Genomic DNA, 27,790 nt, shown 5'->3' on the forward strand with positions numbered 1-27,790 from the left:
AAAAAGACTTTTTGATGATCGAACGGGACGCAACTGATGATTTTAAGTTCTCCTGGATAACTTTTCAATAAATTTAATGGTTTCAACAATTTGGTTTTGTAAAGTTATGTGTGAATTTTTTTAGTTCAGCTTGTACTTAATGTTATTTTGTAGTCCTATGATTTAGTCTCACTAATAACAGGCGCAATTAGTTTTCCAGTTAATTGCAAGAAAAACTGTCTACTCTTTTAGTCGAAAGTGTTTGTTGTCTATGAATTTTGAAATAATTTGTTTTTAAAAAAAAGAAACTAGATTTTTGAGAATTGCCAATCTTATTTCTGTTAACTTGTTAATTTGTAGCTTAGCATCTGTAATGACGGTTCACATCATTTATCTATTGAAATACAATTTGCTCTTCATAACGGTTTTATTTTCCTCAATTGGTCTTTTTGCTTGGTACAACCAGTTTTCATAAAGTATTCGTGATTTCTGCATTTTCGCCCCCATTTTGTAGGTTTTTGTTTTCTTTTCACAGTATTTCATTAATGGGCGTCATTTGATTCACAATTTTTTTTTCATTTTAAAAAAACGCAACCGAAGATTTGCAATGTTTTTAAATGAACAGCTTAATGTTAATTGGCTCGGACATCGTTTTCGTGCAAATTTTCCCTTTTTGCCTGTTTTCGTCGTTCCTTTCGCAGTCGTATGACAAATCCTGGATAGTGAAAGGTCTCAATCGCACTCTGGTTACGAAGGTATAAAAGAATCTCTAAATGATTTCATTTGATTCATAATGTTTCTAATCAGTTCGAAATTTTTTTCTTTTCAAAAAACCAATGTTTTATTAAATTTTGCCTTTTTGCTCATTTCTTGTCGACTTGTCAAGTCGCATTCAGGATAAGTGTTCAATATTTTGTCTAATAAAAAACAGGTTAAGTTTCTTAGTATAAGTTTCATCTGATGCCATCTTGATTTGGTTATTAATGATTTTCAAAAAATGGACAACGAGTTTTGGTTGTAATTAATATTTGAAACTATTTGATTTTAATCGCCGTCTTTTCTGGGAGTCATATTATGGTAGTCACAGGTCTCATAGGCCCTCTAAGGTCGATTGTTTTATTCATTTATTAGTTTGTTGAACGACATGTTGCCGTGTTAGTTTTTTTTATCTCTTCCTCATTTGGTAGACAATTAAGTGAAAATGTAGTTGAGCGAGGTCGGAACTTAATGTGCGAACGCACATTACCAAGCCTCCTTGTTAGAATTTTAATTTCAAAGAAGTCACTGATGTTCTACTTCTAAAAAAAGACGGGCACGGAATATTAAAACGGTGTACAAAACTTAGAACATTTAGCTAAATCGTCCAAAAACAAATTTTGGATTTATTTTTACTGTTATAGCCAAGATCTTTAGCGGTGAGCTGGTCACCGCTACTTTAATGGTGATCTAAAATAGCAGAATCGTACATTACACTTCTGGTCAAAGAATCAAGGGCCGCATTGTTGTATACACAAAGTATTGAATTCATTATGTACATGTGCTATGGTTAACTGACATTTGTTTTCAATCATCCGCATTGTTACGAAAGCAAAGTGAAAACTTCTTTCATTACCTTTTGATTAACATCAACAGAAAATTTGCCTGAAAAGGGCAAAAAATCAAAATTGTTAATATTTTTAATATTAAATTGCCTTGTCAAGGCGTGATACGATAGTTAAGAGCAATCAGGAAATAATTAGGATGTCAAGCATCGGGGGGTTAAGGTTTCAAAAACTTTCCGTTGTATGCTGATACCTATATCTATACGGTGAGAAAAATGTGCCATGGCCATTACGTTTCGAAAAATTTGCGCAAAATTGAACAGGAAAAAAATCAACAGCAATTGATAATATGTGTTAAACAATTGGCCAATTTTAGGGCATCGATTAGTTTGAAAAGTTTGCGGTTTAACCAACAGGCTGAATTAAACAAATTTATAAAAGCTAAAATTCGAAAATTTTCAATTTTTTTTCTTTTTCTCACAGACGAGCAATTTTTTTTCTTTTTCTCACAGACGAGAACGAGCAACCAACGTTTTGGCGCATAAAATGATTTCAAACTAATTTTCTTTAAAAATGCGAAGGCTAGATGAACATAAGAGAATTTGAAATCTGTTATTTTGTTTCTTAGGGGCTACCCATGCATGACTTGACCGCAAAATAGGTCCTCCTAGCTTTGGAAATGAGCGAAGTTAGAGAACAAATAAATAAAAAAAACACCAAGTTGCCAATAAAGGTTGCACTCAATTTGGATAATCGGCCATCGTTGGAGAACAATGTTTGTTCCTTCAGAACTAGTGGTTGTTAAAATTTTCATCTCTTCATTTTGTAGTACATCCAACAACTCGGTTTTCGGAGACTTTGCCATCATTAAGAAAGACAAGCCTTAGTTGGTTTTTGTGACAAAGTATGTAGGTCCATTGTTTGAAAAGGAATAAATTTCAACAAGTTTTGAAGTATATTTGGCATTTTTTGCACAATCAGACCCAAAGTTTAGTGCGCTCAAATATTTATAGACAATCATATCATCAGATCATATATTTGATACTTAATGAAAAAAAGTAGAGATAGATATCAATTGAAAATTCTTATCAATGAGAGTTGTTGATGCCCGACAAAAAATAATTGCTTTAGACTCTTTGCAGTAACATACTTAATTGGATAAACCGCACCTCGAAATTAAACACTTTATAGCTTTTACTATTAATAGTCGTATTAAGTGGGACTCGAGCCAGGGATTCAATTCTTTGATCAACATGTCTAATACTACGCAATCTTTTTCTGAATAGCATTACCAATACTTGGTTGAAATTGTGTAAATTTTATCATCAATGTTATAATTTTATAAATATGCTAAAAGTTGTAACATACGTGTTAACCCAAATTACAATAGAAGTTTTATCACATTCGATAAATATAAATAATCATATTCTAGTAGAAGGTAACAGAAAATGCGTGTATATCTCCACCTTCATTTCCCACAAATGTCCTTTTTTGTTATAATGACCGGAAATAACCACTTCATCAAATTAAATTCCTTTAAGAGTAGAAACCGTTCCGTCTTTCGCACGCAGAAGTGATGAAATTACACAATACAAATCTACATTTAGTAAATTCCTTTGTGGAATAGCGATCAATACCCGCACTTGGAGATTAAAGCAAAGTCAACCCTAATCAACTACAACACCATATAAGACCCCTTTGAGATTATTAAGCTATTGTAGCTTTTTCACACCATTTTTGTTGTACCAGGACATAATGAAAGTGTTTCCTCCCCTCAAACACACTTTAATTCAAACCTCTTTTAAGCTTGCGTCACTAATTCGGTTATAAACAATGAAAGCTGGTCACTGTTTGTGTTTCAGCTTAGATCTCTTCAGCTTTCAAGGGCTATGTTGTTTGGAAAGCTATTCATGACTAAATAAAAAAGCATTGCTTTCCAATTAACAAACAACCTTGTCTAGATTTGGGTTTTTAAAGAGAGGAAATCAATTTGGCCGATTTGAATTAGCCCTTTTTTGTACTTATCTCAAAGAACCTCATTTGGGTAATCCCCCCTCTACTAACCTTTCAAACCCCTACCCAAGTTCTCGAGGGTTGTCATTGATACCTTCCGCGACCTCAACCAGCCACCCATTACCCCCTGCATGACAACTTTCACTACTCCCATTTAACATTCACTGCCCCCCCCCCCATACACACACATACATACACAAAATATACGTTCCATACTGCCAATTCTTAGAGCAATTGAGTTTCAGTGCAGACACCATATTCCTTTTTTTTCAACAAGAGTGTTTAAATCGCACAAATTGCAAGAAGCTGTCATTTTTCATAGTTGGTATTTTTTAAAATTACTAAAATTTTAATACCAAACTTCATGTACATCTTTTTTTTAATATAATAATAAGGGCGTGGCAAACTAGTGCGCCATTCTGTAGTTTTTGTTTAGGATAACATTTAACAGTAACGGATTTTAAAACGGTATCCAAATGAATTTTACTCAAAAATTTCGACGATAAAGACCGCATTTGCCAGCTAAATATAATTCCTATGACGTATGCAAAGTTTACAGCAGCATCACAAAGGAATCCAGTTATTGCGTTTTATAAATTTAGAAAACCACAAATAACCGACTGCTGAACAATAGAAACGTTTCTTAGCCTTCAATTTTTTGTCGCATCGGGTTAGTAAATAAACAGTAGTCTATTAAGCAGTAATTTACAAGCATATTGGATTTTTAAAGGCCGCGAAACGGAAAAGAGCAAAATCCTGGTCGGCGACCAGATGACGTTTCTGTCTTCATCAAAATTCTTTCTACGTTTGCTCATTTTCAAGGCTAGGAGGAGCAGAATTCTTGTGGTCAAGACAAAGCAGTGGATAGCAAAGTAAACAAGGACACCCGTAATGTGCGTTCGCCAATAATGTTCTGACCGCGCTCATGCACATTCTTGACTTAATTGGCTACAAAAAGAAGAAGAGACAGCAAATTTTCAAAAACATACAATTCGTTCAACAAAACACTAATGGAATAAAAAATGCCACTTTAGAGGGCCGATGAAACTTGTTGTTAATAGGACTCCTAGCAGAGATAATAAAAAAAAACAAATAAACAACATTGATCACAACCAAAGCTCGATCTCTATTTTTTTTAAAAAAAATAATAAAATCAACCTCGCATCAGATAGAATCTAATCATACTAAATCATTCTAAACTTCATTAGAAAAGACATGTGACCTGTCTTCAATGCGACAGAGTAACAGGTCGACTAAAAAGAGCAAAAAGGGGCAAAGTTCAAAAATACGTATCCATTTTTGGGAACAATTAACTTCAATGTGATTATTATCATTAGATATTAACTCAAATCACTAAAATGTTCATTTATATCTCCATAGGAAGCAATTGAGACCTATCATTATTCTGTTTCCGTAGCACGACTACAAAAAGAAAGTCAAAGACAGCAAAACTGAAAAGTTCAAAAATTGCGCAAAAAAGGCAGTGAAGCCGTTAAAACCATATATTTGTCACTCAGAAAAATAAAATGTTCAATTAAGCAATTTTTCAATGCCACTGCGACCTACTATTAAAGTTATAATTGAAAAAGAAAACAAAAATCCTATAAAATGTACAAATGAAAAAAATCACAAATATTTTATGAAATCTCGTAGTAACGAAGCCGAGAAATAAATGGTTGTAACTGAAACCGTTAAAAAGGTTAAATTATAGCTCACTGGAAACGGGTTGTTACCTGTCATCACAGAGAGTTAACTAAATATCGACTAAATGATTAAGAAATTGTTGAAGCTAATGAATCCAAATATGTTTTTGAGAACAAATATTTTCAAATTTTATATAAAACATAATAAATCAACTAAAGAGGATTAACTTGCAACACCTCAGGAAATCATTTGCGTCAGTTTTCAATGAGTCTATGTCACAAGGCAAAATAAAAAAAAATACAGGCAGAAGCAGAAACTTCAAACAATTTTACGACATCAGAGTGTTGAAGGCACAATAATTATAAATTGTTATCCGTAAGAACTGTAAATCATCGCCTGCTTCTCGTCTGAACATCACCGGGTCTTCATAAAAGACAACGTATAATTGAAAAAACCCAAAAATTGAACAGCACCGAAAACTCGAAAAATTCTTACGAAATTAAATCTTTGAAGCCACCACTCAAAACAAGCCACCAGTCAAAAATATAAGCAACAAAGAAATAGAATTTTGAACAAAGGCAGTCGTGACTTCTTATTTATAAAGTTGAGTAACAAAGTGACAAAAACGAGGGCAAAAAACAGTTGAACAACCTTAACTTTTTCAAAAAGTTCAATTAAAAGTCATTAAAACAATTAGCAATAAACTGAAATAGGTTCAATTATAGGCCGGAGGGAAGCAATTGAGACCTAGCATTATCAGGTGTATGTTGTACAACATCAAACAGAAAGAAACACAGGAAAAAACAAAAATCAACTAAAATTAGCGAGAGAACTGTGTCTCAGCCCATAAAGCAAAAACTACTAACCGAAAACAATTAAAATACTCAGCTGCGGCTTTTTTCAATGCTGTGCATTCTTGCAACACTTCAATCGTTCGATCGGACCCGTTAATAATATGATTTTTTGAAAAGGAAACAAAATGAACCTATGAAATCTGCATTTTTTGAACAGTTGGTATCAAAACCAGGAAAAAATTAGTTAAATAAAAGGTTAAAAACATTAATTCACAGAAAAGACCCGAATTTTCATTTCCTCCAAATCTGCTTCTAATTTCTTTTTTAACTTATGCCAATTTGCTTGAGAGATTGATTTCAGCTACTTTAGTCAGAGTTTTAATGCGTGTTTAAAACTTAAATCTGACAAACTGCAAGTCATTCCTCGAAAAAAAAATACACTCAAAAAAGTCAAATCAGTCCGACAAAAAAGTTACAGACCGACAGCATATTAACATCTCAAATATAAGAAGAATCGGAAAATAAGAAGAAAGAAAAATTAGATTTCCGGTCTGAGGTGCCAGCAAACCATTTTTTAAGTTCATTGACCCTTTCAAAGTATCGTTTGCACGATCACAATTTCTACAATAAATCATATTTGATCAAAAATTGAAACTTTTTTTTCTGTTATCGCGTGTCTTTAGTCACAGTTTTCAGACCGAAGAATTGATTGGATCAGTACTGCAAAAATCCCATGCTCTGGCTGCAAAAACGAGTACAAAGGGAATCTCTCCGATAGGTGAATATTCTTAAGGCTACCTGTTAAAAAGGTACGATGATGCGTACGTAAAAATTTATAATGGACAAAAAGTTCAATCTGAATTATCCTGAATTTTCGTCCAAAAAACTAGTATTGGAACCATATCTGTTAACAAAATTCAATAATATCTACACGTGTTGAAATTTATAAGATTTGCTCTGCTGCATAACTGTTTAATGTTAATCAAAAACCCAAGTTTCCATAAGTCAAGAATATATCGACAAGTATTTTGGGACGGAATTAAGAAAAAAATTGTTTTTACTAATGACTATGATATCAATTCAAAAAATTGTCCCAATTTTTCGGGTCTAGACTTTATCAGGAAAAAAGTGATAATTAATCTACACCCACCGGCTCTACATTTGCAAGGAAAAAATAAAATTACGGTTAAAATTTTTTTTTCTCACCGCAAAGCATCCGTATGTTTGAAATGTGAATTTTTGCACGAACTACTCTGAATTATTATTTTACATAACAGTCTCTACGATTCTTACAAAACTCAAAGTCCTTAACTTGGCTTCGAACTGACTTTAGAATGTTTATTGGTACCTCATCTTCCATTGCTCCATCAATCATATACATTAATTGCATTTGTTTTGTATCTAAGTGAGAGCCATGCAATAATTGATGCAAATTTTAAGATTTTCAGTGAATGGGTGCATTGCTTTTTTCTTGCAATAAAAGTTTTGAAATAAAATTTTGCGTTGATTTTTTTTGAATTTTATGATGAAGTTAGGTTAGCAGTCAATTGTTGTTAGAATTGGGACATTACGAGCCATTTACCGCTTTAATTCCACAAAACGCATCTTAATACGTTAAATCTTAATGTAAAAAGGGCCTTACAGTGCGGGATATGGCAACAAAGGAATGATTACACTAATTAGTAATTTAACAATTTTTCCTTTGTAGACAAATTTCACAAAGTAGACAAAATAGCGCAATATGAATTATATTTAAATATAATTATTCGCGGAGAAATTTTTTGCACCGCATTTATCAGTTTTCACATCATTTCTAACAATAAGTCACGGCATTCACCGCAATTCGAACATAATCGCGTTTTTACTGCAGTAGTTGCAGAAAAACAAAACTCGAATGATTAAGATCTTATTAATGTGACTAACTTTGCAATTTTGGTAGAGTCTAGTATGCAGAAAGCACTCTTGGAAGACTTTGAGGGGAAGTAAGCAGTTCTAAAGTTCAAGGTCAGGTCAGCTATGAAGACTGAGTCAGTGAGGCTGGATAGGATGGCCCACTGGATGCCTGTCTCGCCATTGGTGTTGTCCCCATGGTCCACGAAAGTGATGGCAATAGGAAGGAGCACAAGGTTCACCACAAGTACACACAGCATGAGGAAGTCCCACGTGATACTGAAACATTTCAAACACTTTTTGAGGAATGAGGAACACTTTTTGTTGTAATGATGTTGACAGAAAACGTCGCAAAGAATAAATCACAAATTATTGGGGATTATCGGTGCAAGCAGAATGTTTAGCTTGACGTTTAATGTTGAGCAAAACTTTGGCGACCAGATTCTTATTTGCCTGTCTTTAATTTATCATTAGTTCAATTTGAATAATGGTAATTTGATTAAACTTGGTAGAGCTTCGTACAAAAAACTTAAGAGAGGAAAATTTTCAATTTGTTACTTAGTCAAATCCTTTCAGGAGACCAATAATGATGAAATGGGAAGATGATGGAATTGAAATAAAGCAACCAAAAATAGTAATTGGAGCATGAAACAGGAACTTGATACTCAACAAATCAAAGCCGAGTCATTCAGTTCAGCGTTTTATACCATAAGTTGGTCAGTTCTGAAACATACATCCCGGGTGGAAAATGGCACGTACCTATCACTCATATCGGAGACTCTACCAGTGATTCAAACTCGCGCTTGTCGTACAATTGTCTAGCAACTCAACTAACCGTTCTTTGTGGTACTAATCAATAGGTTCGCTTATGTGCTATAACAGACAAATTATTTGCGCTGTAATTACTAACCTACTTTCAAAATAGCAATGAAAAATGAGGATTACCTTAAATGCACTGAGGACTGTAAACTTACGCATTTTCGCGCTCAAAATTTTTCCCAGTGCAAAAACATTGACATGTCTCGAAGTATTCATTGCACCTGCATCTGCATGTAAAATCCGTTGCTGTCTCAATGTGAAGTTCCAATTTGAGTCAAGTTTGAATGTAATTTTTAAACAAAAAAAATTGACTGTTAGGAAAATTATTTTTTCTGCTTGCATTATTAAGTCACCAAAGTTTTTCGTTGATTAAAGCCGGGTTAAGAAATGGATAGAGAAAGGGTCGATAGTACGTTTGTGTCAAAATGATGGTTGGTAATTTAGCCTGCAATGTTAAAATTATGTTCAACATTGCAGGCTAAATTACCAATCATCATCTTCAAAGTCTGAACCTTCGTTTTCTTGGCTTCCCAAAAGTAACAAGGAGTCTCGGTGATGTGTGTTTGCACAAAATGTGCCGGACTTAAGTGCCGTCTACCAATTGAGGACGACAAATTAATTAAGGCCTCAATTAACAACAAAAAAAAACAAGCTTCAATTAGGACCAAAACACAATCTCTATCTATTTTAAAACAAAAAAGGACAAAAAATCATCAGAAAAAAACTAAACTAAAAAAGTTAATTTGAGTTTCACGAGGAAAGATATGGGACCTGTCTTTACCGAGAAAATTTAACAAGTAGATAAAAACCAAAAAAGGCAAAGTTTAAAAATACGTTTAAACTATCTGAAACAAACAACTTCAAAGTCATGAAAATTAATAGATATCAAATGAAAGCAATAAATGGTGTCATTTATACCGTCATAGCAAGCCATTGACAACTGGCATTATCCTCAATGTTGAAACTACAAAGAGAAACCATACAAGCAAATATCAAAGTCTCTAATAATTAGGGAGAAAACGGCGTCGAAAACTGCATAATCCATTCACTAATAATGTTAAATATAATAGATTGCGCCTTCTTGCAAAATCCAATATGAAATATAAGATTTTTCATTGAAGTGTTAATCGGATAAGACAGTTCCAGCAGAGGAAACTTTCCAAAAAAAATTCCAACAGAGGAAACTCACTCTCTGCTGACACTATGACACAAGGTGACAGAAATCAAATGGAAAATGCCAAAGCTGAAAAACCAGTAATTGTTTTTGAAATCAAACTCTTTCAAAACATAGGTAATAAAAACTAGAGGCCTTCAACTCAAAATTAGTAAATAAATTAACTGGTTACTGCTTAGGGATCTTATCGGATCCCTCATCAGTTCAAATAAGACAAAAGACTACAAAATAACGAATACATGCAGAACTCAAAATTCAAACAATTATACGTAGACACAGTTTTAAAGACAAAAAATAATCTTTCCACTGAAATTAAAACGTATACTTATTGGCCTTTATTTGCACGCAAATATGGTATAACAACAAGTGATTTGTGACGTGAAACCGTTCTGGTCTGTTTCTAACATAAAAAAAGAAAAATAGAAAAAAAAACATTTTTAAAAGGACAGCGCCACATTACAATCTGACCAAAATAATTTCTGATATCGCTGCTCGTCCAATAAAGTGAGTAATTATACCAAACCTTACAGAAAAGCATAATTCAATAAAAAGTCATTGACAAAAAATATCAAGTTTGGATTATTACCGAGAAATATCAGAAAAATCACTAGGTATCAACTGAAAGTATTAGATAGTTTCTTTAACACTACTTTAGATAGCGAAGTAGACCACTGATTATTCAGACAGTGTCAGTTAAGATTACAAAAAGATAAGATATCAAATGCCGGCTAGACTAAAAAGTTCTTTAAAAAATTACAAAAACAATTTGACGGAGCCACAGAAACATGAACTTTATTCAGAAAACACAAAATTTATTTTTTGGGCCGCATATCAACTTAAATTGGACCTCTCATTGATTTGATGCGATGGTTCCAAACTATTCTTTTATAGATTTTCGGGCAACCGAATTGCGCACTATATCAAAAACAAATGATGCAATTTCAACAATCATTGATTTAAATCAGCGAATTAAAATGTCTGCACTGCTAGTCAAATTAAACAAAGTGGGCTAAGAAGCAAAACTAGTACCATTTGTAAATAAAAAACAAAAACTGGTGAATTTTCAAAATTTTAGGCACAAAAGTTAGTTCAATTAATTTAGGAAGTCTCTTCTGTCTTCGAACGTAAAACCATCGAGACAATCGTTGTTAATTTCGTCACATTTTTAGCAAAATTGATCAAAATTTCAGCGAAAAAATCCAAGAAAGGTGAATAAAACAACGAAAGTGAGGCTAACTTCCTCAAAACTTCAAACCTCAAAAAACACAAAAAAACACAAAATTCGAAAAAAAAATCTTTTGAAATTCATATTCTACGCTTGCCATGCTATCTAATGATACCACTGTCAACTATGTACGATTAATATATCGATCGGCGAAAATTGACTTAAAAAACAACCAGTTGAGCATACAGTTTTGAACTCACTAAAGTGAGTCAAAACAATTAAAACTCTTCTTCTGTCGCAAAAGAAATCTACTTTTTTGAATTACTATGTTTCTACGCTCAGCGTTTGTTTTCCTATATTACTGTTGAGTCTTTTTTTTAATCTTCCAAACATTTTTAAGATGCTGAAATTCATAGAAAAAAACAGCTCCTAGAAAAACAAAAACTAGATGAGCGCTCTCTGTATTTCATTATTCAAAATTTGACGATGAGAAATTTGAATTGTAATGAAACTATAAAAAATTTTCACGCTGAGAAAGACATTCGGTAATTCATGGAACGTATTTTTCAAAATATTTAGAAAACACCACAGATTATGAGCACGTCTACTATTTCATACTAGCTCCGCTTAAAAATTCTGGGGAAATTTAGCGATTACGAATTCGAAAAGGAATGGGGAAAACGATGTCAATTTTTTTTTTACAATTATTATGGTGCAATATTGCACGCTAAAATTATTTTAGTTTTTACCAGACCCAAAGGCTCTAATCACTCAACTCTCATGGTGATCAGCTTTTTTCATTTATAACTGGACCTTCAGATGTAGCTAAGAGAACCAAGCGTTTTTGATGTATTTACAATTCATGTATTTGTATGTAAGAGTCTTTGTTGCCAAAACCAGTTTTCGAGTTGCGCAAGCCTGAAAAATAAGGAGAAAATTATGGATGGAAAGGAGCCTGAACTTGTGTACTAGCATACCTGACTTCCCTGCAAGAGATCACATAAGTAGTAATAGTTAAGCAAAGCTGGGGGGGGGTAAAAGGAAGTACCTATGTATTAACATTAGGTATAGCCTCCTACCCTCCAATTTCCAAAGATGTACCTCCTCACAGCATGATACCCAAGCTGTTCACACGAAGGGGATTAGCAAGATAATCCTTCAATAATAATTTAGGATGACTCATTTACAGTTACGTACGACTTTTCAAAAATGTACCTCACAGCATGAAAGCCAAGCTGTTCACACGAAGGGGATTAGCAAAATAGTGCCTTAACATCGAATCAGTAAGGTCATTGACCCCCTACCATATTGCACTTTAATAATGTAAATTTCCAAAGACGTACCTCACAACATGATACCCAAGCTGTTCCCACGAAGGGGATTAGCAAGATAATCCCTTAATAACAAAATAAGAAGGTCAATTACCCATTCGCATATTACACTTCACCAATGTCAATTGCCAAAGACGCACCTCACAGTATGATATCCAAGCTGTTCACACAAAGGGGATAAGCTAGGTAATGTTTTAATATTAAATTAGATAGGGTGACTCATTTACAGTTACGTACGGCTTACGTGATCTTCAAAAATGTACCTCACAGCATGATACCCAAGCTGTTGACACGAAGTAGATTAGTAAGATAATTCCTTAATAATATTATCCGCGTAGATAAAAAAATACCCAATTCTGTCTAAAAATTACCCAAAACTTGCTAAAAAGTACCGAATTCTTGCCAAAAATAGACAACTGTTACCAAAAATTATCCAATTATTACCAAAAAATACCAAATTCTTGCTTAAAAATACACAATTCTTGCCAAAAATATCCAATTCTTGCTAAAAAAATACCCAACTCTTGAAAAAACACCCAATTCATGCCAAAAAATACTGAATTCTGTCTAAAAAATACCCAAAACTTGCTAAAAAGTACCAAAAATTAGACAAATGTTATCAAAAATTATCCAATTATTGCCAAAAAATTCACAATTATTGCCTAAAAACACACAATTTCTGCCAAAAATACCCAATTCTTGCTAAAAATATCGAGTTCTTGAGAAAAACACACAAATCATGCCAAAAAATACCCAAAAAATGCAAAAATATTACCCAATTGATGCTAAAAAATACCCAATTCTGTCTAAAAACTACACAAAACTTGCTAAAAAGTACCGAATTGCTGCCAAAAAAGCCAATTATTACAAAAAATTATCTAATTATTGCCAAAAAATATCAAATTCTTGCTTAAAAATGCCCAATTCTTGCCAAAATACCCAATTCTTGATTAAAAAAATCCCCAATTCTTGAAAAAAATACCCAATTCTGACAAACACTTTCCAAAACATTAAAAGAAATTAACCAATACAGGTTGAAAATAGCCATTTCTTACCACAAAAACTACATTTTTGCCAAAAAAAACCTAATTCCTATCAAAACCGAAAAAAATTCTATTAAAAACTGTCCAATTCCTGCCACTTATATTTACCAAAAGTAGCTGAATCTTGTCAAAAATACTCAAATTTTACCCAATTTTCTTTAGTATTGTCGAAAAACACCTAAATTATAAGCAATATAACAAAATTTTATCAAATATTTATCCGAAATATATCAAAAATTATACAACTTGCCATCATCTGTATTTATTTAAATTCATTCTGTCAATCCAATTATTTAGTGATCTTACAAACATCATTTTTTGACATCTTCCTTTGTAAGAACGAATCTTCTCAGGTGATCGATAGAGGTTTTATGAGCACAAATTTATCAGGAATTTTTCACTATCGTTAGAAATTAGTCGTAAATGTATCAATTAAGTCCTAATACCAAAAAAATCACGTCATACTGTCTTCGCAAATACGGACAATTAGGTGATTTCATCCTTGCAAGGGAGCCGCTCAACAAAATGTAGGTAAACTAATACGTATGATTACCACAATTACCGAATTACAGATACCTAGGTATTGTATGGGTCATTGAACTCATGTGACCCACATCGAAAACAAAACTTTACAAGTCTCAGACAACATGGAACTAAGCAGATTCGTCCGTTTTTGTGACTATGAGTTTGCTTATAGACCAATGTATAAAAATTTACTCGGATTTTTTGAGCAGGAGAGAGAACTTAAATTCCTCTGGTGTTTGTCTGACGACTTTGAAAATTTGCAGAAACCTGATAAGGATTGTGATGAGTGGGAAAATGTGTCACTGACAGAGAGTTTTATTGCAAGAAGAAGAAAACGCAATTGACCCCAAGTTTGGCATTAAAAAATTTGACAAGACAGCTCCCTTGTCGTGTTTTTCTACGGAAACTGGGCAAGATGCAAAGGAAGAGGTACAGGAAGCGTCGGCTGTTAAAAACACTTCACTAAAGTCTGTCGGAACCAACCTTAGTACAATCTAGCTTGCTGGTATGCCTCGCTATACTCTCCCTCACTTGACTAATGAAAAACTCATTACTAACATCACGTGACCATACTAAAAACAGAAATGACATAAATACTAAATCATTTTCTACACAACTTTCATTGACTTAACAAAATGTTTTATAAGATCTTATCGGCTACGAGGTTTTTTGTTCCCAAATCTTCTGTGTTTTAATTAAGTTTCATTGGCTCGATATATCGAGGTTAATTTTCAAGATATTTCAGTCATTTGTTTTTTTACCCTTACATTGTTCAGTTACCCTTATTCATCCAGGTTTTCTTATTTTCTGCTTCCAGATCTCATCTTTTGCTCAACTCACCAAAAGTAACTACCAAAAGTAGTAGTTCCAGTCATATCTTTTGGTAGTTTCATTCTTGTCAACATATTCAATTGTTACGGAAACATACTTTCATGGTTTCCCGAAAATGAAAAACGCAAAAACTCTTTCTTATCAGCCTGTAAAATATGGGACAAAAATATAAATTCCGAATAAAATGACCAAAAATTTCCTCTTGGAGGACTTATTGGTTAAGCAAGTTCCTTTCTTGACTTTTTCTTTACTAGATTGAAAGTTTTTCGATTACTTGCTGTACTGCACGATTCTGCCGAATGGTCCAGGATACTGTTAGATGTTACCAAATTTTCCCAGCTCATGTTTCATGGTTTAACTGGGTTAATCTTTTTTGTTCTTATTAAACTTTTCCATCCTCAATTTTTCAAAAGACTAGACTGCTAATCATTTTTTGATATTGTAATCTAGAAAAAAGAATGTCTCTCGTTGTATTTGATGTTGAGTGCTTGGAGGGGAAAATTGTTAAGGAGTTGGGTGTTTTCAAGGACGGAATTGTTTTGGGATTCAATTTCCTGCCACCCAAAGACTACCAACCTACTTTTCAAGCAAGGTGGAACACTAAAAATTTACATGGGATCAATTGGAGCAGTGGAAAACTGGAAAATATTGAGTTGTCATCAATCATTCACCATTATTGTTCACCTACAACAGAATACTTTGCGAAAGGTTTGGAGAAATGTAATCTCCTCTGAAATTACTTTTGTAAAGATGTGGAGAATCTAGATGATCTTGGTTGTCCAAAAGTTTCCAAACTTCTCAACAATTTGGATACTGACTGGGATTGCAGCAACTATCCGTATCGACAGGAAAAATTTTTCACTGTGCAGAGAAGAACGCTTATGCTTTCGGAATTGGGACTCTTGATCATTTTGATAACGTATAATATTTTTAAATTCTAATTGTATTTGTGTTCGTTTTGTAATTAGTTTTTTTTATTTTACTACTTTTTAAACCAGAGAAAGGTCGCATTGGAATATGTTTAGCTCGCTGCATATTATATGATGGCATAATAATGCTAGAAATTGACTAGTTTTCAAAATAATAATAGAGATTTCTTTTGAAATTGGGAACCAAGAAATTTCAGTTTAAAAGGTCACAGTTAAATGAAATATTAAAAATTAATTTAAAAAACATTCGAAAGTTTCAAAAACTGGAGATTTGAAAAGGAGAAATATTTAAAAAACACAATTTTTATTGAGAACCTCATGTCAAAAACGATATTTTGAATCAACATGTATTTAAAAAAAACCACTATAAAAAAATTTAATTGAACAAAAGTAGCTTAAAAACATCAAAAACTAACAAACCGAAAAAAAATCAATATACACGTTTTTTGTTTAAAACTTCATGTAATAAAAAACTGTACGTTTTTCTATGTTAAACAATGCAAGATAGTGCCTTAAAAATTTGTTTTAAACACAAAACAATAAAAAAAAATTAAAATGATAATGTATAAAGATTACGTATAGCCCATTTTACCTCAAATCCCAAAGACGTTCCTCACAGCATAATACCCAAGCTGTTCACGCGAGGGGGTTTAGCAAGATAATCCCTAAATATTAAATTAGTAAGGTCATTTACCCATTCCCATATTGCGCTTTAATAAGGTAAATTTCCAAAGACGTACCTGACAGCATGACACCCAAGCAGTTCACATAAAGGGGATCAGCAAGATAGTGCCGTAGCAACGAATCAGTAAGGTCGTTTACCCCTTACCATATTACACTTTAATGATGTAAGTTTCCGAAGTCGTACCTCACGGCATGACACGCAAGCTGTTGACACGAGGGGGATTAGCAAGATAATCCCTTAATATTAAATTGGTAAGGTCATTTACCCATTCCCATATTGCAGTTTACTAATGTAAATTTCCAAAGACGTGCCTCAGAGCATGACACCCAGGCTGTTCAAACGAAGGGGATTAGCAAGATAGTGCCTTAACAACAAATTTGTTAGAATGAGTCATATGTTCACCAGAAGGAACTAGGGGTATTAGTAGGTATTAAAGAAACAGCGGGTATCCAACTGTTGGGACATAAGCTAATTACTCAATATCATGGGTCTTTTATGAATTGGGTATATATTGAATTAGATATTTTATAGTAAAATTGTGAATTGGGTATATATTGAATTGGGTATTTTTATGTAAAATTTTGAATTTAATTATTTTGTTTGAAAATGTTTTACTAAAATAGTTTTTAATCAAAGATTTCGTTTTCTACATAAGGTTTTTATCGAAAAATGTAAATTTTAATGTTTTTTATTTTTCTATTTTTCCATTTTTCAGTTTTTGAAGTTTTTCCAATGTAAAATTTTCATTTTTATTGTTTTTTATTAAAAAATATTGTTTTACTAAAATAATTTTTTTTTCAAAAATGTCGTTTTTTACATAAGAGTTAACAAAAAATGTAAATTTTGTTGTTTTTTGTTTTTCTATTTTTACATTTTTCAGTTTTTGAAGTTTTTCAATGCAAAATTTTTAAATTAATTTTTTTCATTAAAAAGTGTCGTTTTACTAAAATAATTTTTTTTCAAAAATGTCGTTTTTCATATAAGTTTTTTAACAAAAAATGTAAATTTTGTTGTTTTTTATTTTTCTATTTTTACATTTTTCAGTTTTTGAAGTTTTTTAATTGAAAATTTTCAACATAATTATTTTTTTATTAAAAAATGTCGTTTTACTAAAATATTTTTTTTTCAAAAATGTCGTTTTTTACATAAGGTTTTTAACAAAAAATGTAAACTTTGCTGTTGCTTATTTTTCTATTTTTACAATTTTCACTATTTGGAGTTTTTTTTTCATGTAAAATTTTCAATTTAATTATTTTTTTCATTAAAAAATTTTGTTTTACTAAAAAATTTTTCTTTCAAAAATGTCGTTTTTTACATAAGTTTTTTGACAAAAATTGTAAATTTTGTTGTTTTTTATTTTTCTATTTTTCCATTTTTCAAATTTTGAAGTTTTTCATTTACAATGAAAAAACTTCAAAAGCTGAAAAATGGAAAAATAGAAAAATAAAAAACAACAAAATATACATTTTTGGTTAAAACCTTATGTAAAAAACGACATTTTTGAAAAAAACTATTTTAGTAAAACATCATTTTTTAAAGAAAAAAAAAATGGAAAAATAGAAAAATAAAAAACACTAAAATTTACATTTTTCGATAAAAACCTTATGTCGAAAACGAAATCTTTGATTAAAAACTATTTTAGTAAAACATTTTCAAACAAAATAATTAAATTCAAAATTTTACATAAAAATACCCAATTCAATATATACCCAATTCACAATTTTACAATAAAATATCTAATTCAATATATACCCAATTCAAAAGAGACCCATGATATTGAGTAATTAGCTTATGTCCCAACAGTTGGATAACCGCTGTTTCTTTAATACCTACCAATACCCCTGATTCCTTCTGGTGAACATATGACTCATTCTAACAAATTTGTTGTTAAGGCACTATCTTGCTAATCCCCTTCGTTTGAACAGCTTGGGTGTCATGCTTTGAGGCACGTCTTTGGAAATTTACATTAATAAACTGCAATATGGGAATGGGTAAATGACCTTACTAATTTAATATTAAGGGATTATCTTGCTAATCCCCCTCGTGTGAACGGCTTGCGTGTTATGCCGTGAGGTAAGACTTCGAAAACTTACATTATCAAAGTGTAATATGGTAAGGGGTAAACGACCTTACTGATTCGTTCTTAAGGCACTATCTTGCTTATCCCCTTTATGTGAACTGCTTGGGTGTCATGCTGTGAGGTACGTCTTTGGAAATTTACCTTATTAAAGCGCAATATGGGAATGGGTAAATGACCTTACTAATTTAATATTTAGGGATTATCTTGCTAAACCCCCTCGCGTGAACAGCTTGGGTATCATGCTGTGAGGAACGTCTTTGGGATTTGAGGTAAAATGGGCTATACGTAATCTTTATACATTATCATTTTAATATTTTTTTTTATTGTTTTGTGTTTAAAACAAATTTTTTAAGGCACTATCTTGCATTGTTTAACATAAAAAACAATGAAAAACGTACAGTTTTTTTTACATGAAGTTTTAAACACAAAACGTGTATATTGATTTCTTTTTTTTTCGGTTTGTTAGTTTTTGATGTTTTTAAACTACTTTTGTTCATTTAAATTTTTTTATAGTGAATTTTTTTAAATACACGTTGATTCAAAATATCGTTTTTGACATAAGGTTTTCAACAAAAATTGTGTTTTTTAAATTTTTCTCCTTTTCAAATCTCCAGTTTTTGAAGTTTTCGAATGTTTTTTAATTTAATTTTTAATATTTCATTTTACTGTGACCTTTTAAACTGAAATTTCTTGGTTCCCAATTTCAAAAGAAATATCTATTATTATTTTGAAAACTAGTCAATTTCTAGCATTATTATGCCATCATATAATATGCAGCGAGCTAACCATATTCCAATGCGACCTTTCTCTGATTTAAAAAGTAGTAAAATAAAAACAATTAATTACAAAACGAACACAAATACAATTAGAATTTACAAATATTATACGTTATCAAAATGATCAAGAGTCCAAATTCCGAAATCATAAGCTTTCTTCTCTGCACAGTGAAAAGTTTTTTCGTGTCGATACGGATAGTTGCTGCAATCCCAGTCAGTATCCAAATTGTTGAGAAGTTTGGAAACTTTTGGACAACCAAGATCATCTAGATTCTCCACATCTTTACACAAGTGATTTGAGAGGAGATTACATTTCTCCAAACCTTTCGCAAAGTATTCTGTTGTAGGTGAACAATAATGGTGAATGATTGATGACAACTCAATATTTTCCAGTTTTCCACTGCTCCAATTGATCCCATGTAAATTTTTAGTGTTCCACCTTGCTTGAAAAGTAGGTTGGTAGTCTTTGGGTGGCAAGAAATTGAATCCCAAAACAATTCCGTCCCTGAAAACACCCAACTCCTTAACAATTTTCCCCTCCAAGCACTCAACATCAAGTACAACGAGAGACATTCCTTTTTCTAGATTACAATATCAAAAAGTGATTAGCAGTCTAGTCTTTTGAAAAATTGAGGATGGAAAAGTTTAATAAGAACAAAAAAGATTAACCCAGTTAAACCATGAAACATGAGCTGGGAAAATTTGGTAACATCTAACAGTATCCTGGATAATTCGGCAGAATCGTGCAGTACAGCAAGTAATCGAAAAACTTTCAATCTAGTAAAGAAAAAGTCAAGAAAGGAACTTGCTTAACCAATAAGTCCTCCAAGAGGAAATTTTTGGTCATTTTAATCGGAATTTGTATTTTTGTCCCATATTTTACAGGCTGATAAAAAAGAGTTTTTGCGTTTTTCATTTTCGGGAAACCATGAAAGTATGTTTCCGTAACAATTGAATATGTTGACAAGAATGAAACTACCAAAAGATATGACTGGAACTACCACTTTTGGTAGTTACTTTTGGTGAGTTGAGCAAAAGATGAGATCTGGAAGCAGAAAATAAGAAAACCTGGATGAATAAGGGTAACTGAACAATGTAAGGGTAAAAAAACAAATGACTGAAATATCTTGAAAATTAACCTCGATATATCGAGCCAATGAAACTTAATTAAAACACAGAAGATTTGGGAACAAAAAACCTCGTAGCCAATAAGATCCTATAAAACATTTTGTTAAGTCAATGAAAGTTGTGTAGAAAATGATTTAGTGTTTATGTCATTTCTGTTTTTAGTATGGTCACGTGATGTTAGTAATGAGTTTTTCATTAGTCAAGTGAGGGAGAGTATAGCGAGGCATACCAGCAAGCTAGATTGTACTAAGGTTGGTTCCGACAGACTTTAGTGAAGTGTTTTTAACAGCCGACGCTTTCTGTACCTCTTCCATTGGATCTTGCTCAGTATCCGTAGAAAAACACGACAAGGGAGCTGTTTTGTCAAATTTTTTAATGCCAAACTTGGGGTCAATTGCGTTTTCTTCTTCTCTATTTGCAATAAAATTCTCTGTCAGTGACACATTTTCCACTCGTCACAATCCTTATCAGGTTTCTGCAAATTTTCGAAGTCGTCAGACAAACACCAGAGGAATTTAAGTTCTCTCTCCTGCTCAGAAAATCCGAGTAAATTTTTATACATTGGTCTATAAGCAAACTCATAGTCACAAAAACGGACGAATCTGCTTAGTTCCATGTTGTCTGAGACTTGTAAAGTTTTGTTTTCGATGTGGGTCGCATGAGTTCAATGACCCATACAATACCTAGGTATCTGTAATTCGGTAATTGTGGTAATCATACGTCTTAGTTGACCTACATTTTGTTGAGCGGCTCCCTTGCAAGGATGAAATCACCTAATTGTCCGTATTTGCGAAGACAGTATGACGTGATTTTTTTGGTATTAGGACTTAATTGATACATTTACGACTAAATTCTAACGATAGTGAAAAATTCCTGATAAATTTGTGCTCATAAAACCTCTATCGATCACCTGAGAAGATTCGTTCTTACAAAGAAGATGTCAAAAATGATGTTTGTAAGATCACTAAATAATTGGATTGACAGAATGAATTTAAATAAATACAGATGATGGCAAGTTGTATAATTTTTGATATATTTTGGATAAATATTTGATAAAATTTTGTTATATTGCTTATAATTTAGGTGTTTTTCGACAATACTAAAGAAAATTGGGTAAAATTTGAGTATTTTTGACAAGATTCAGCTACTTTTGGTAAATATAAGTGGCAGGAATTGGACAGTTTTTAATAGAATTTTTTCGGTTTTGATAGGAATTAGGTTTTTTTTTGGCAAAAATGTAGTTTTTTTTGGTAAGAAATGGCTATTTTCAACCTGTATTGGTTAATTTCTTTTAAGGTTTTGGAAAGTGTTTGTCAGAATTGGGCATTTTTTTCAAGAATTGGGGATTTTTTTTATCAAGAATTGGGTATTTTGGCAAGAATTGGGCATTTTTAAGCAAGATTTTGATATTTTTTGGCAATAATTGGATAATTTTTCGTAATAATTGGCTTTTTTGGCAGCATTTGGGTACTTTTTAGCAAGTTTTGTGTAGTTTTTAGACAGAATTGTGTATTTTTTTAGCATCAATTGGGTAATATTTTTGCATTTTTTGGGTATTTTTTAGATAAAATTGGGTATTTTTGGCATGATTTGTGTGTTTTTCTCAAGAATTCGATATTTTTAGCAAGAATTGGGTATTTTTGGCAGAAATTGTGTGTTTTTAGGCAAGAATTGTGAATTTTTCGGCAATAATTGTATAATTTTCGATAGCATTTGTCTAATTTTTGGTACTTTTTAGCAAGTTTTGGGTATTTTTTAGACAGAATTCAGTATTTTTTGGCATGACATTGGTGTTTTTCAAGAGTTGGGTATTTTTTTAGCAAGAATTGGATATTTTTGGCAAGAATTGTGTATTTTTAAGCAAGAATTTGGTATTTTTTGGTAATAATTGGATAATTTTTGGTAACAGTTGTCTATTTTTGGCAAGAATTCGGTACTTTTTAGCAAGTTTTGGGTAATTTTTAGACAGAATTGGGTATTTTTTTATCTACGCGGGATAATATTATTAAGGAATTATCTTACTAATCTACTTCGTGTCAACGGCTTGGGTATCATGCTGTGAGGTACATTTTTGAAAATCAAGTAAGCCGTACGTAACTGTAAATGAGTCACCCTATCTAATTTAATAATAAAACATTACCTAGCTTATCCCCTTTGTGTGAACAGCTTGGATATCATACTGTGAGGTGCGTCTTTGGAAATTGACATTAGTGAAGTGTAATATGGGAATGGGTAATTGACCTTCTTATTTTGTTATTAAGGGATTATCTTGCTAATCCCCTTCGTGGGAACAGCTTGGGTATCATGTTGTGAGGTACGTCTTTGGAAATTGACATTAGTAAAGTGTAATATGGTAGGGGGTAAATGACCTTACTGATTTGTTGTTAAGGCACTATTTTGCTAATCCCCTTCGTGTGAACAGCTTGGGTGTCATGCTGTGAGGTACGTCTTTGGAAATTGACATTAGTAAAGTGTAATATGGTAGGGGGTAAATGACCTTACTGATTTGTTGTTAAGGCACTATTTTGCTAATCCCCTTCGTGTGAACAGCTTGGGTGTCATGCTGTGAGGTACACTTTTGAAAATTTACATTATTAAAGTGCAATATGGTAGGGGGTCAATGACCTTACTGATTCGATGTTAAGGCACTATTTTGCTAATCCCCTTCGTGTGAGCAGCTTGGGTGTCATGCTGTGAGGTACATTTTTGAAAAGTCGTACGTAACTGTAAATGAGTCATCCTAAATTATTATTGAAGGATTATCTTGCTAATCCCCTTCGTGTGAACAGCTTGGGTATCATGCTGTGAGGAGGTACATCTTTGGAAATTGGAGGGTAGGAGGCTATACCTAATGTTAATACATAGGTACTTCCTTTTACCCCCCCCCCCCCCCCCAGCTTTGCTTAATTATTACTACTCACTTATATCTATTTAATAATAAGTCACGGTCAGTTTAGTATTACGAAAATTATACAGATCATTTATTTCTCTGGCTTGTTCCTCTTATAAATTCATGCTGATTGTCACATAGGCGTCCACATCCCACTTTTATCATTCGTCACCACTTACTTTGTGTGTGCATTGGAGCAACTTGTGACCACTAACATATTATTCAATATCTTGTCATGTGATCACAAAATCTACAAAATGTCTAAATTAAACAAAACTTCTTTGTGTCAAGCACGCGCTGAAATTCAGTGCTCAAGACGTGAAAAATTAGCAATTATAATTATTGAAAGCGCCAGCTAGTCAAATATTAAGCGCATTTATCATCTGTCAAAAGAGCTCAATAGAATGACAAGATGTTTGACAAGAGGTCAAATTATCCAGTATAATAATTTTTGATCTTTTCAGCTCTAGAAATCTGATCACAGGGTTAATGAGCGGGTCGAAACAGATTATTTATGCTAATACTAATATGTAATTTATGCATACTTATTTATACTAGGGGGAGCTACTAACCGAAACATGCTGAAGGGGTGGATGATGAGGAAGGAATGCTGTTCACATCTCTCTCGCTCCTTCACCACTGCCTTCTCAGTTCCGAAGATGCGGACTGAGAACTTGTTGACAGAGGGGTGGATGATGGTACTGACTACAGAGGCTACTTTTCCAATCATTGCATCTTTCAATCCACAATCGGACGCCACTATTGCTACTACTGCTGACGTCACACACGAGGATAACACTACGCCTAAGTTGCCAGAAGGTGAAGATGAGGTGGAATAGGAGGATGCCAAGTTGAATTTAGTTCTGATTCTAGTGGAAGCACAGTTGACACTTTGCAACACCTTCCTCCACTTCATCAAAGAAGACCATTCACGTAGCTGGTAACTTCTTCACGCGTCACAGTCACCACGCAACGTCAAATCTAATTCACATCACAGATCAGTTACAATTTCTCTCAATTCCTGTCAAAAATATTGCTCTCAAACACCAATTGATGTCATCTTTCAATGGACTGATGATGATTAACTATTACCACACGGTTGTTTTCGCCATCAAAAAGTTATCAAATTACGTGGCGAAGCCGAGTTGTTGATTAATTTCGAAGGGCGATAACAACCGTGTAGCAACCAACTCTCGTTGATATCACAACCGTTGCATAACTGTGCATAATTAGCCTAGTCTCGCCACTCTTCATAGCGCAACAATTGCGACTCACGAATGCTGGGAAAAGATATTTTAATCATAAACCAGAGTTTCTACACTGTTTCAAATTTCTGTAGTATTAATCGAGCGCAAACAAGTTATTGCATCGATAAGTTATGCATCAGTTGTTATCGCCATTGGAGTAATTAAAAAAATGCTAGTGCACAGAACAACCAATAGAGTAATGAAAAGGAAGATCGATACGGAACATCGTTTTTCAAATCAACGACTTTCAGTTAAAAAAAATTACATCGGTCACCTTCTAGCAAGTCAACAAATAGTGTTTCAGAATAAAACGAGAAAGAAGAAACAAGAAGTTTCGGCAACGTGCATTTGCATTTAATGCTCCAACCCCGCTCTTGACCATTCTTGGATAATTTAATTGTTCCGACCCCTCTTGAGGTGGGAGGAACTATATACTCAAATGGTTTTTTTTGTTCAGACAATTTTCGCCGATCAATATATTCATCGTAGAGAGTTGACACCAGTATCATTAGAAAGCTCGTTCAGCGTAGAATATGGAATTAAAAAAGATTTATTTATTTTCGTTTTTTATAGGGAGTTACCGAGGTTTAAACTTCGGAGAAAGATAAAGGTAAATTTTGAAATTTGTTAAAATTTTTAAGAACAGTGCTGTTTATTTTAATTTTGAAGACAAAAAAGAACTGTTGATAAGTTTGATTTATTTTTTTTGTCAAAAATTTGGGCTAAAAATTTCTAAATTCAGCCTTCTTCATCAAAAACAGCACGCAAAAAGCTACTTTAGTCCTTTTTTTTTATTAAATTTACACCCAAAGTACGCCCAAAGTACACCCCAACAGAACACTAATACAACCTTTGTAGACTCTAAAGGAGGCTATTCCTACTTAAACTTCTGTTGAGAGTGCTCTGTAAGTAAAACATTGCCGTTTTTTGCTAACTTTACTCGTTGACAAAAGCACAGAATTAATTTTGAGTTTTTAACTAACAAATTATCCATATCTATAACAATCGAAACATTAAGTGTTTCTAATGGACGATAAGCATTAGCGGGGCAAGATTTGGACCGATCTTGACTCTTACAATCCAAAAGAATTCGGATTGTAAACAGTCGGTCTTTTTTTTAAAAAAAAATTGATCTTTTTTTATATTAATTAAGAACAGAAGATATCAAATCAAAACTCAAGAGTGATAGGTTCAACTGGCTTCCTAAGCAGTACCAATCAAATGCATTAGATTATTATTACTTGAAAACTTATGGTCGTTTTGACTTTTAAATTTTATTGATTTTTTAAAAAAAATTATGGCTTAATGAACTTTTTCCTCTATTTTTTTTCTTAATTTGGTCAACTTGTAGCTTAGTATCAGCAGTAAAAAATGCTATATTGATTTAAAATTTAATCGCCCCTGCGTTTTAGGCCATTTTGATATTGTTTTCTGGCTTTGATACTACTAGTTTTCAGATTTTTTTTTATTTTAAGATATTTGACTGTTTTTCACGATTTCTAGTTTTGTCAAATTAATGACAGTTCTCATATTGCATTATTGGCGTTAAAAAAACAGATTGAAAATATTAAAATGCTGAAAGATATTGATTATCAATTTAACGGCTTCGACACTTCTTGAAGAATTTTATTGAAATTTTTATTTTGTCTTCGTTTTTACTTTGTCGTTTTAGACGTATAAAATTTCCTGTATAATGACAGGCTTCATTGGCTTTTCATGGAAAAAAAATGAACATTCTGATAGTAGTAGATAACTGTTGGCTTTCATGACTTCAAAAACAATTTTTTTTCAAAATTAAAAAAAAAAATTTTTAACTTCGCAATTTTGTTCTTTTTATTGTCCTTTTTGTTGCCTAGTCTTGTTAATCACAATTCAAATATGACGTTATTTATATCAGGGGAAGAATTCAGAAGTAAAAAGTGTCACAAAATCTAATATTTTTAAAGAGTTCGTTATGACCTTAATGACTTCGACGACGGTTTTTCACAAAAAAAGTAAATTAATTTGAATTTTGTTATATTTGACGTTCTTTTTGTAGACTCAAATATTCTGGATAATTGCAGGTCTCAGGGGCTGCCTCTGGACGAACAAATGAGTCTGTTTAATTATTTAATTTTGTAATTAATAGCTTTCATGACTTTGGAAGTAATTTCGTTTCGAAAATCAGAAGTATTACTTAATTTTGCCCTTTTTTCTTTTTTGTCTGCATGTTAGCAAGTCTCATTAATGAAAAGCTACATACTACATTATCGTTGTCTGAAAAAAAAGCCCAAACGAACACATTTTGAGGGCCAAAATATGGCTTTACGGCTTCGACAGCTTCTTCTGGCAACTTTTAATCGGATTTTTGTTTGTTGTCCTTTTGTTGTTCTTTTTAGAGGCATAAAAAATTGAATACGGTCTTAAAGCCTTTCTATAAAAGCATTGGTATGCGTAGACATTTGGGATACTTTGCTTGATGTCTAATGGTTTTCTTTACTTTGAATCTAATTGTTTTAAAAAAAATAAGCGAGTTTTATAATTTTACTGTTTTTGTTCTTTTGTCTAATTGTTACTACGCCTTTTTATGGACTGGTCCCATATGTTTTTTGGTGATTTATAAGTTACTTTGTTTAGTTACGGTTTTATCTGACGGTATGTTGATTTTGTTATTAAGTGTATTTTAAAACGGACATAAAATTTTTCATGTAATTTATGTTTGTTATTGTTTGACTTTGCTGTTCGTCTTAACTCGTTTTCTTAATATAAGCATAATTCATCAATCTAGTGCATCACTTTTTAATCCAATGACTTATATGTTTTGGCGGCTATTTTTTCGTCCATACACTATTTTTTTGAAAAATACTTGTTTTTTTTTTTGGTTTTTTGGGATTCCCAAAAATAAATTTTGCGTTTTTCTATCTGTTCCTCATTTGGTAGACAATTATGCTAAAATTGTGGATGAGCGGGGTCGGAACCTTATGTGCAATCGCATATTATCAAGCCTCCTTGTTTGAAATGAAATTAGACAGAAAATAAATGAGACGATTTTAAAACCTGATGGCGAAAATTCTTACCGAACAAATACGCTAAAGACACTTTTTCTATAAGAATAACACAATTTCGTTTACATGAACAGCTTTCATTTTTTTCAGGTTTCCGCGTATTCAACGCATGATCTAACAGAGAAAATATTTTACTTGATGAGCTTCAAAATTACATCTTTAAATAGTTTCTAATTGCACTCGACGTTTTAATCAATTATTGTAGTCGTGTGTCCTCATGTGCGCAATTTATTATTTTTCAAATTAATTGTCCATTTATGAA

General features: G+C 32.5%; 2 protein-coding genes across 13 annotated transcripts in view; both read right to left on the reverse strand.

Annotated features, from left to right (window-relative positions):
* LOC142342119 (cilia- and flagella-associated protein 46-like) overlaps positions 1-27,790 on the reverse strand; it is a 754,419-nt gene that overhangs the window by 388,448 nt on the left and 338,181 nt on the right. The gene's annotated exons all lie outside the window — the stretch shown is intronic.
* The window catches only part of LOC142342084 (potassium/sodium hyperpolarization-activated cyclic nucleotide-gated channel 3-like), an 87,520-nt gene that overhangs the window by 37,159 nt on the left and 22,571 nt on the right, over positions 1-27,790 (reverse strand). Inside the window, exons 2-3 of the mRNA XM_075393276.1 lie at positions 23,810-24,218; positions 7,895-8,140 (exon numbers count right to left, since the gene is read on the reverse strand). Of these exons, the coding sequence (XP_075249391.1) occupies positions 7,895-8,140; positions 23,810-24,153 (590 nt within the window). The 5' untranslated portion in view covers positions 24,154-24,218. The remainder of the gene's footprint in view (positions 1-7,894; positions 8,141-23,809; positions 24,219-27,790) is intronic.

This window comes from Convolutriloba macropyga, chromosome 1, assembly GCF_964194025.1.
Source record: "Convolutriloba macropyga chromosome 1, txConMacr16.3, whole genome shotgun sequence".
NCBI lineage: Eukaryota > Metazoa > Xenacoelomorpha > Acoela > Convolutidae > Convolutriloba > Convolutriloba macropyga.